The sequence below is a fragment of the Pelmatolapia mariae genome, linkage group LG13 (genome assembly GCF_036321145.2).
Source record: "Pelmatolapia mariae isolate MD_Pm_ZW linkage group LG13, Pm_UMD_F_2, whole genome shotgun sequence".
NCBI classification, from domain to species: domain Eukaryota; kingdom Metazoa; phylum Chordata; class Actinopteri; order Cichliformes; family Cichlidae; genus Pelmatolapia; species Pelmatolapia mariae.
Window position 1 is genome coordinate 35,535,535 of NC_086238.1, and position 11,263 is coordinate 35,546,797.

At 39.9% G+C, this 11,263-nt stretch overlaps 1 protein-coding gene across 1 annotated transcript in view; it reads right to left on the reverse strand.

Annotated features, from left to right (window-relative positions):
- slc2a15a (solute carrier family 2 member 15a) overlaps positions 1-7,229 on the reverse strand; it is a 72,297-nt gene extending 65,068 nt beyond the window's left edge. Inside the window, exons 1-2 of the mRNA XM_063491592.1 lie at positions 7,049-7,229; positions 2,262-2,360 (exon numbers count right to left, since the gene is read on the reverse strand). Coding sequence (XP_063347662.1) covers positions 2,262-2,360; positions 7,049-7,093 — 144 coding nt within the window. The 5' untranslated portion in view covers positions 7,094-7,229. The remainder of the gene's footprint in view (positions 1-2,261; positions 2,361-7,048) is intronic.
- Positions 7,230-11,263: the final 4,034 nt, after the last annotated feature.

Below are 11,263 nucleotides of genomic sequence, written 5' to 3' on the forward strand. Positions count from 1 at the left end.
CTGAACATTTAACAGTGTTTCCTGAAAACCCTCTGCTGTCTGATCATTTCCTGATAACATTTACATTTACAATAATTGATTACACAGCAGTGGAGAGTAGACTTCATCACAGTAGATGTCTACAATTAATTAATGTTTCAGTCTTAAATATGATCAACCTGTTTCTCTGTTAATGGGTTGTACCACAGGCCTTTACACTTGCAGTAATTAAACCTTTACTTAAAAAGGCATAACTTGACCCAGTTTCTTAGCTAATTAAAAGCCACTCTCTAATCTGACTTTTGTCTGAAGATTTGTTGAAGGACAAGGTGTAAAACAGCAAACTGATCATCTGCAGAGAAATGCTTTATTTAAAGAGTCTCAGTCAGATGAAAGGCTACCAATGATCTTCTTATAGCCTATGTTTCTGAACAAAATCATTTTTAACTGCGCTGCTAATGTTCTTATATACAATACAAAATTGAAATTAAAACATACATTTAATTTATTGCTGGATGTTGCGATACCCAACAATTATTGCAATGCAAATATTTCACGCAGAGATCACTCCTCGGGCTCTTGAAACTACTGGAAATCTTCACTGTTCACGCTTTCCAAATAAATTAACATTTATACTGGTAATGATCCATTCTGCTTTCTTGGTGGAAAGCATTACTCAAGTTATCTGCTGCTAATCTTAGTATATCACCTTTGCGAATTATTTTAATACTGTGGTTCCAAACCTTTGCACTGTGAAAGAGACACAAATCCAAATCCAACAACTGGTACATATCCCACAAATAAGTGTCCAGGCTGAAATATTTCTTTCTTCAATGATTTAGTTAGCTAGTTATAGGTACAAGAACTCTATGTGCTTACAGGTAGGAGAGAATTAACCTTCAAATTCAACCTGGTCTTAATGAGCGACTATGCAACGGATTCACAACAGATTCTTTCTTCACACATCAGGTGACCGTTCAAACAGCCACCACAGAAGCCAACGACTTCCACACCCAAATATCCTCTCTATCCTATCGCTGTGATTGTAACTCCGTATGAAGTATTTACAAAACACTGGGAAAATAAAAAGAAGAGGACCCTTTTTATAACAAACTTTATCACAAAGTTAAAATGAGGGACTTTTGCTTTTCTAATTTTTGTGCTTGTTGTTCAGCTGCCAAGTTTAATTTGAATTTTATTGAAATGATCGTTGCCTGTTAATGATGGTGAGTCTTTCTACAGACAAGCAGCAAAGCCCCATCTCTGCATGTCTGCAAATCTTTCTTAGTGAATGCCATTGATGCGTTTTGACCTTTAATAAAAAATAATCACTGTTAAAATCCTGTTTTCAGAATTATGCAGTTCAGAGTATGTTATTAAAACTGTTCGTAATACGTCTGCGTTTTTAACAGAGTGTAACTTAAACATGTACAGAAGTAATTTCAACTTGATAGGATGACTTAACAGTCAGATGTCAGAACATGCCTCTTCAATTTATTTAGATCCGCTGAGTCGGAGAAACAGTTTTCATGAAAACTCCGACATCAGAATATGAGTCTTATTTTTATCTCAGGGTAACTGTGAGGGCATGTGCTCCCCTCCCTCAGACAAACTGTCGTTTTCAACAGAAAACACCAAAAAACTTTTTTTTTTTTTTTTTTTTTTTTTACAAAATACCAATACTTTGTGTTTCAATAAAGAAAGAATTCCAAGTGAACCAATCACACATTTACACATAAATAAGCTGACCAATCAGCAATTAAGGGGGTTGTACTGGCTGACTGGTTAAACCCAATGGTTGTACCACAGCCCAAATGGACTGAACCACTACAGATTTAAAGGGGAAATTGCCCCATATATGCAAACTTAGTTAAATCTCAAAAGTGCACAGAAAAATGCAAACAAGTTAAAATTACACACAGCAATCACAGGAGCTATAAAAAAATGAATAAGAAAAATCTTTGTCCTTTTCCATCTTGGAAGGAGGTTAAACTGTGCCAGAAATGTTTGGATATCTAAGTTGGCCGAAAGCAGCAACTTTGAGTGGCTGTATGATTAATCAACATTATTGGGACTACAAATGGAAACTTAAACACACTGAAACCAGAAAGCTTCCAAAACCAAATTCCTGGCACTTGCCAGTAGATTATGCAGAATATAACTGGTGTTATAAACAAATGCACTTCAATAAGTTACTTTCCAGATGTGTGTGTGTGTGTGTGTGTGTGTGTGTGTGTGTGTGTGTGTGTGTGTGTGTGTGTGTGTGTGTGTGTGTGTCTTACCACAGCAGGGGAGTTTACCACAGCCAGATTGTATCCATAAAGCATAGAGCTCCCAAAGGAGGTAAGGAACGCCACTGCCAGCAAAGAGGCAGTGAGGTGCTGCAGACAGAGCATGAGAGATGCATGCAGAACATGATGGTAAGGTCATAGCTTCTTAAAGTTAAAACAAAAAGTTTTATACTCTGTGTGAATAAAAAAATCAGTTAAGTTTTAAATTGTCATTTTTTCACCAACATTCACAAATCTCTGATTGTATGTCAAATAAGAAAGTTGGCATGTTTGTGTAAAGCAATCAGATTAAAAACATTACTGTGTGAAAGTCTTTCACACACACTTTCTTTATATTTAGCTCTAATGAGTCAGACTTTCTTGTACTTTTTTTTTTTTACATTTCTGGAAGACTTTCAGTGCTTCAGTGCATTTTCAGTGCACTCATTGTACCTGACTATCTTTTAGAGGACTGTGTGACTCTTAAGCTATTTAACACTGACTCTTGAATCGCTCAAGCACTGATAAGGCACCAAGCCTTTCCAAGAGAATGAACTGGTATTATGTCTATATGTAACAGACAACTCACCAAATTACTCATTTAAAATTGTATCTTCAGACTCTTTGTTTCTATATCATGTTGTAAAAAAATATATATAATGTATTACTGTCAGTTTGACAGGCATACAATTGTACTGTTGCACCAAGAGCAGTTAAATGAAAACTTGGTGCATCAGCACGGTGTGTGGTGCACCTTAAAAGATTATAGGGAATTAGACAGACATTTAAAAGAACGATGATGAACATCATGATGAACAGAAAGTGATGGCCTTACATAATATTGCAAAAGACAGATGCAGCACCTGAGAGATGCATTTGATCCATCTACTGTTCACCAAAGCTTGCTAAATTACACAAGAATTCAACTGAACATCAGTGCGATGGGTCTTATGGAGCGATCAGGTACAAAAGTAGGTACAAGGTACAACAGATTGTCTACAACCATGTCTATAACATGATGCCGTCGCTCCTCTGAAGTTCACTGTTACTGAAGTGAAATGAACAGTAGCTTTAATCTTATACACAATACTGTAAGTCTTAACAAAATCTAAATATTTACAAATGTCTATAACTGTATATAAACTTAACACAAAAAGTAAACAGATTTGTGTTTAGTTAATTATCTTGTTGTAACAATAGCTCTTAGCAATAAAACACATATGTTTCAAAAACCTGCTTATTTCCCTTTAAATACAGCCACATTTGTAAGGACGATGACAATGTTAGTTTAATTATGACCACCAGCCATAATAAATGGTTCGCTTTTTGTCAAGAATCCTGATTTGCATTCCTTTGTCTGTGTTTGGGTTCCTTAAGACACACACAATCTGCCACCTGGATAGGGCCTGTGCTATAGGGCAGTGGTCCCCAACCTTTTTTGCCCACGGACCGGTTTAATGTCAGGACAATATTTTCACAGACCGGCCTTCAAGGTGTCCCAGATAAATACAACAAAATAAAATGATACGACCAAGACAAAAACTGTATTTTTGTAAATATAATAATAAAGCGAATTCACTGTGTAATTGTGTAACGTTATTAGCAGCGTCCTCCTGAAATGCACCAACAACATTGGGAGTAACATCCTCCTCTCTGCCCCTCCTCTCTGTTACCATGCTCTCTGGTCGCTATGGTAACATGTAAATAGTTCTTTCAAAATAAGACACACAACTACAAAGAGCATGGAGCTTAATAGACTAGTAAAGAGGGTCAGCTCTGTCCTGGCCTGTCCCCTACACCCATGGAGTAGGTGGGTGACAGGAGTATTTTAACCAAGCTAATGCTCATTGTGGACAACACCTCACACCCTGCATGAGACTGTGGAGGCCCCGAGTAGCTCCTTCAGCAATAGACTGTTAGCCATGATGTAGGACTGAGCGTAGGTCCTTTGTCCTGACAGCAGTCAGACTGTACCACACACGATGAATGCTGTGAGCAGGATTCCTCTCTGAGTGCAACCAGCAACTTGCAGGAGCGTGAAACTCACTGTGCATGGTAACTGCTGAGTTCACATACCTGGTTATACACCACTATACATTTATTCACAAGTTATTATTAATCTTTGGCTCTCTTTCACAGCATGTCTTTGTCACTGCAGATAGGTTCCTGAGCCTCTGCCAGAGGTGTTTATCCTGCTTAAAGGGAATTCCTTCTCACTGTCCCAAGTACTTCCTCATAGGGTGGCATCTGATTGTTGGGATTTTCTCTGTATTATTGTTGGGTCTTCACCATGTATAGCACCTTGAGGGGACAGCTATTGTGATTTGACACTATGTAAATTCTGTTGAACTGAACTGAATTGAATTGGGGCAGCGCGGTGGTGTGATGGGGAGTACTGTTGCCTCACAGCACTGTGTAGAGTTTGCATGTTCTACTCGTATATGGGTGCATTCTGTCCTGGTGCTCCTGCTTCCTCCCACAGTCCAAATACATGAAAGGAAGCTCTAAATTGCCCATTGGTGATAATGTGAGCATAAATGGTTGTCTTTCTATGTTAGCCCTGCGACATACTGGCAGTCTGTCCAGACTGTACCCTGCCTCTCATCCTATGATGGCTGGGATAGCCTCCAGCAACATGGAATCTCCTCTCAGGCCTCATAAAAACCAAGCTGAGTAGGCACATGAGTAAATATATGAAAGGTATTGGAAATAACAGCACAGGGCCAAAGTACTAAATCCTGGTTGATAGAGGCAGGCAGACTAACCTTAGTACCTCCTGGACTGACTTCAAGAGAGAGCCCTAGACATGGATACTGGACTACTTGGCAGAGTAAGAGCTAATAGTCTGCTAACATCCTTCATCAGAAACTTCATAGAACACTGGACGCCAGCTTGAATGATATCACACAAGTAACCATCAACAGCAGAATATACCGAAGTGATGGACTCTCCCTACTCCTGTTCTGCATAAGGTTCCACCCCCTACACAGCTCATCTCTAGGTGTGGATGCAGATATAGATTCAGGAACCGAGTGACCATCAGCCACTTCCCATAGATGACATAGAGCTGTACTACATCAAGTCACTGATCCACCTCACCAGGACAGCGAGTACATCAGCATGTCACTCAGACTGGATAAGTGTAGACAAATGGTTGCAAAGAGGGAAAGTGATAGGACTGAAGGCAAAATGGCAGATAGGATAGCTACAAGTACCCGAGGATCGCACAGGTCAGCTAAAACCATGGGTGCGTTCTATTAGTCCATTTTGTGTAGGACGGTTTTTAACTGAGAGACGTGACCCGGAAGCATCTGCATGGGGGTAACAATAAGAGCTGTTCCATTTCTCCAAATACTAAGCAAAGGAGCTTCAGTGCTTCGTTTTTTGCTAACTTCAGCAAACACTATACAATCCTTTATGAAAGGGGAGGATAAAACACTGTCCCATAATTCACTGTGATGGGATATCTGACCATTCATGAAAGCAATCGACATAAAAAACAAAGTGAAGCATAGTATGGAAATGTTAACTATGACTGCATTTTCTATTTCATTCATAACCTGTTAATATATTTAGAACTCAGAGGGGAACTCTGAGCATCACATTGCTGGAATAAAAACTATGTATTGTTGAGCTGTTGCTGCATCAACAGAGCAGAAGGGTTTACTAACTCAAGGTTATGATCTATATTAACTCACACAAGTGTGATCAGTTTTCTGTATAAAAAGTGTTTATTAGTAAAGTCCTTTGTTGTATTAAAGCCTTTAGGATTCATTTTTACTTCTCAAAATTTGAGACTCATGCATGAAGTTTGAATGAACATCTAAGTATGTTGCAATGATGGGCTGGTGTTCCTTATTGTTGATACATGGCTGTTCATCACACAGTCTGTGTTCTTGGTTAGATTAAAATGCTACTTTTCATGTCCTGATGTGTTTGGTGTTCGACATCATTAGCTGCACACAAGACCTTTCCTGAGTCGAACCGTACATCGAGGCTTATTTCAGCTTGTTCTTCACCAACAATGAGTCACAGATGTATTGATTATTCTTTGATGCATTTGAACAGGAGGACAGAAGATCAGAAAACTGTGTCAGTCATGAAGTCCATAAGTCAAGTTGTTTATCAAACTTTAGTGTTGGTGTGTTACCATTTCTGCTATCCTCTCTATCATACTGAAAGTGTCATCCAGAGTTTTGCGCTGAGTCCCTTTTACAACATTTTCTAATTTACATTTTCTCTTGCTATCTACTAGGTTACTACATGTGAAGTACATTACTGAAAGCATTTACATCTATGGACATCAAGATGGACTAGCAATAGGAAAAGAATAGATTTATCAAAGGAGAATTTAATGTAAAATGAACTAACCTCTCACTGGTACTGTAAAGCTTTATTTGGTGTAATATACAAATAAAATTAAAAACAGATTCTTACAGCTGAGAGTTTTCATTGATTTTTACAAATGTACAAATTAAATTCAGAATGCTTTCTGTTCACTCAGTTATTAAGCTTGACCCACTGAAAACATTATTTTGTTTACTCAGTTTCCAAAAATGAGTAAATCTTGTCTCATTTATTTAAAAAAAAGTTAGCGATTTCTTTTTACCGCAATAAATTTGTTTCAACTTTCAACCTTACTTAAATAATAATACTAAATAAATAATAAATAATAAAGTAGAGGGCCTCTTCTCGGTATTAAATGTTATTAGCTGCTATAATTATTGTCCAGCACAAGATGGGATTGATAGCCCCAGTTCTGCTTCTGACCTGTTTAGTGCCTGTCTGTCTGTACTTACCGAAGTGATTTTCCCCGACGGTGGAATTAAAACCTCCTCAGCCATTTAAGAAATGTGTCAGCTGGTCCCAAAAAGTAAAAGTAAAAATATGATTTCTCTACACTGCAAAGAATCTCATCTCCTTCGTAGCAGATGTGGTCAAACAGGCTCAACCACAGACTGAAGTATTCCAGGCTTTTTCTCCAATGAGCAGTCTGTTTGCCCCCAGTAACAAACCCACAACGTATCATCACATGATGGAGAGCAGCGTGACACAGTTGGAGAAAAGCCTGCTGGAAGCAATTAGCTCTAAGTCAATTCACTAAGAAAGAAAAAGATGCTAGAGAGAGAGGGAAAGAAGAGGAGCGAAAAATGTGTTTGTAATAAAAGTAACAAAAAGGGAACGCCAAGTCAAACAAGTTACACATGTGAGACAAGAGAGACGTCAAGAATGAAGGCAAAGAGGAAAGAGAAGATGAAAGACAGTTTAAGACAACATGCTTTCCAAAATCAACTCTGTGATCTGCAGTGCGCGGCATTTATACTTATCGTGTCAGTAAAAGAGAACTATTGGTATTTCTTCTGCATTTCTAAGAACCACCACACAGTGAGACTGTTAATCTTTGAGTGCATTTGTCCCTCAGTGAACCTTCCACCCAGCCCTACCCCCTGTAATCACAGTCATCATGTGCTCATAATTTTGGTTGTAGTTGAAAGAAGAGGGGCAGTGTTTATTGTGACCGTGAACAATCACCTGCTTTGCATTACACATTTCTTAATCCTGTGACTTTACCTCTATTGCTGTTCCTTGAAAGGCTGGTTTTGTTCTAAAATCCAGCCTCCTGGCACACACACAAACTCTACTGCACTCATTAACTGCTATAACTCCAGATATCTCTGAAATTTGCCCTAAAGTAAAAAGAAAAAAAAATGTTGCGGTGTTGGATTAGGAAGAATTTGGCTTGCTGTACTTTTGTACCAGCATGTTGGTGTAAGCTCTAGGTTACATTAGAATAGAAGGCATAGTAGAAATTAGGTTTGAGACAAAGAATTGCAGAATTATGAAGGTTATATGTGCCATTTTTTGTCCTTTTTAAAACATGTAAAGGCCTAACAGTGTTCTTCGAGTACAACATAAGTCTTCGTGCTGTTTTAACCGAGTGCTTAAACAGAACTAAACGTACACGCTTGGTTTGTTTGTAGGACAACACACATCCAGAACAGCATTACCACTTTTTGCTTTTGGCAAATTAGTCCTACATAAAAATCATTTTTAGAAGACAAATATAGAAAAATAGAAGACATAAAGTCTGCATTCATTTTTGACTCATCCTGGAAACTTTTTTCATGTCACGTGGAAATTAATTTAGTATTTTTAGCCCATTATTTATTTTATTTTATTTTATTTATTTTTGGTTTAGCTTGCCACACTGTTAGGTACTAAAAACTACTTGAACAGAGTTAGCAAAGGGATTGTAGTTTTAGCTAAAACACACCTTTTCACTGTGGTAACCACTAAGATTACCACAGTGATAAGAAACTCATTTTCAACCCTTTCAGTACCAACTGTAACTCCTCCAGCTGACACACAACTTCACACCTCACCAACTGCTGAGTATTTAACATTCATTTCATTTTAGTTAACACTACACAGTACTTTAGGTTGAAAAGGTCAGTAAGGCTCCTGTTTCAAAAACACTGAAGTATTAAACAGTTGCCATAAATGTTAACCTGGCTATCACACATGGTAACATGAGCTATTACCTGACGGTAGTAGCCATCTGTTGTAAGTAGCGGCTAAGAGACTGTAGAGAGATGAATAATTATGGCAGACTGAACAGGTGGCAGATGTCATATTGGGTACATAATGGACACGCAGAGAACAGAAGGTTGCTTGCTGCACACAGCAGCAGAGGAACTCCAGTTGAACCAAGCAGAGAGTCCAGACTGTGGGAACGACACTCTGGGGGAGTAAATCTGGAGCAGAGCAGACGAATCAGATGGCTTTAAGGCCTGAAGAGCACAGCTGAGTACGTGAAGAGGTGCAGACTAAGCAGAATGCAGCTGAATGCAGGATGAGAGAGAGGCTCCAATAATTTTTGATTTTGTTGTAACCACCTGTATGTTCATTGTAACAATGCAGGCAGTTTTTTTTATAATTTAATTTTATTTAGGACAGTGCATGTAAATGAACATAAATGTAAAAAAAAATTACATGAATGTAAACATACCAGATTATAGCCAAGGGCTAATTTCCATCTGTTGTCCATTTACAGTGACTTCACTACTTTATCTTCTTTATCATAACTAATACAACACTTTATGCAAAGTTCATTTTTAGCTTTTCCAAAATGCTCTTCTTCTATCATCAATCAATTTCAATTTATTTATAAGCACATTTAAAAACAACAGGTTGAGTTTGCAAAGAAAAGCGTCTGGACTTCTTTGAGTTGCTTGAAGACGTTTCACCTCTCATCCGAGAAGCTTCTTCAGTTCTAAGGTCAAATGGCCGAGAGTCCCAGATTTAAACCCAGTGGGAGTATCCCCCCAAAGAGGGACAAAGGACCCCCTGGTGATCCTCTAATCACATGAGCCAAGGTGTGAAAGCGGGTGTGGGACCTAATCAGCCAGGGTTTCAGGTGAGCTCATTGTGAAACCTGGCCCCACCTTGTCATGTGAATTCCTGAGGTCAGATGGCCCAGGATGTGAGTGGGCGTTAAGGCGTCTGGGGAGGGAACTCAAAACTGGATTATAGATGGCAGACAGTTGGTGTCGTAAACCACCGCCTCTGTTCAAAGATGGTCGCTCACAGTGGACATAGATGGCTTCTTTCACTCCTCTTTCAAACCATCTGTCCTCTCTGTCCAAAATGTGAACATTGGCATCCTCGAAAGAGTGACCTTTGACCTTTAGATGCAGATGGACTGCTGAGTCTTGTCCTGTGGAGGTGGCTCTTCTATGTTGTGCCATGCGCTTGTGAAGTGGCTGTTTGGTCTCTCCAATGTAGAGGTCTGGGCATTCCTCGCTGCACTGTACAGCATACACCACGTTGTTAAGTCTGTGTTTTGGAGTTTTGTCTTTCGGGTGAACCAGTTTCTGTCTGAGTGTGTTGCTGGGTCTGAAGTACACTGGGATGTCGTGCTTGGAGAAAACTCTCCTGAGTTTCTCTGATACACCGGCTACATAGGGGATGACAACGTTGTTGCGTCTGTCTTTCTTATCCTCCCTCGCTGGTGTCTGATCTTCTTTTCTGTGCCTCTTTGCTGACTTTATGAACGCCCATTTAGGATAACGGCATGTTTTGAGTGCTTCCTTTACGTGTGTGTGTTCCTTCTTTTTTCCCTCAGGCTTAGAGGGAACATGTTCTGCCCGGTGTTGTAGGGTCCTGATTACTCCAAGTTTGTGCTCCAGAGGGTGATGGGAGTCAAAGAGGAGGTACTGGTCCGTGTGTGTGGGCTTCCGGTAAACTTCGATGTTGAGGTTGCCATTCTCCACAGCGCAGTCCAGGAAAGGCAAACAGTTATCCTTTGTGTCTTCCCTGGTGAACTTGATGTTTTTATCCACGGCGTTAATGTGCGCAGTGAAGGATTCCACTTCTTGTGTCTTGATTTTGACCCAGGTGTCATCTACATATCTGTACCAGTGGCTGGGTACTCTCCCTTTGAAAGAGCCAAGAGCCTTCCTCTCCACTTCCTCCATGTAAAGGTTGGCTACAATAGGTGACACGGGGGAGCCCATGGCACAGCCATGTTTTTGTCTGTAGAAGCCTTCGTTGTATTTGAAGTATGTAGTGGTGAGGCAGAGGTCTAACAGTGTGCAGATCTGATCGGGTGTGAAGTTGGTCCTGTCTTCCAAGGAGTTGTCTTCTTGTAGTCGTTTTCTGACAGTCTCCACGGCCTCCGTGGTGGGTGTGCACGTGAAGAGAGAGACTACATCAAAGGACACCATGGTTTCATCTGGATCCAGGGTAAGTTTCTGGACCTTTTCTGTGAAGTCGGTGGAGTTCTTGATGTGGTGTGGGCTGTTCCCCATGAGAGGTGCAAGGATGGTAGCAAGGTGTTTCGCAATGTTATAGGGTGACTCCCATCACCCTCTGGAACACAAACTTGGAGTAATCAGGACCCTACACCACCGGGCAGAACATGTTCCCTCTAAGCCTGAGGGGAAAAAGAAGGAACACACACACGTAAAGGAAGCACTCAAAACATGCGGTTATCCTAACTGGGCGTTCATGAA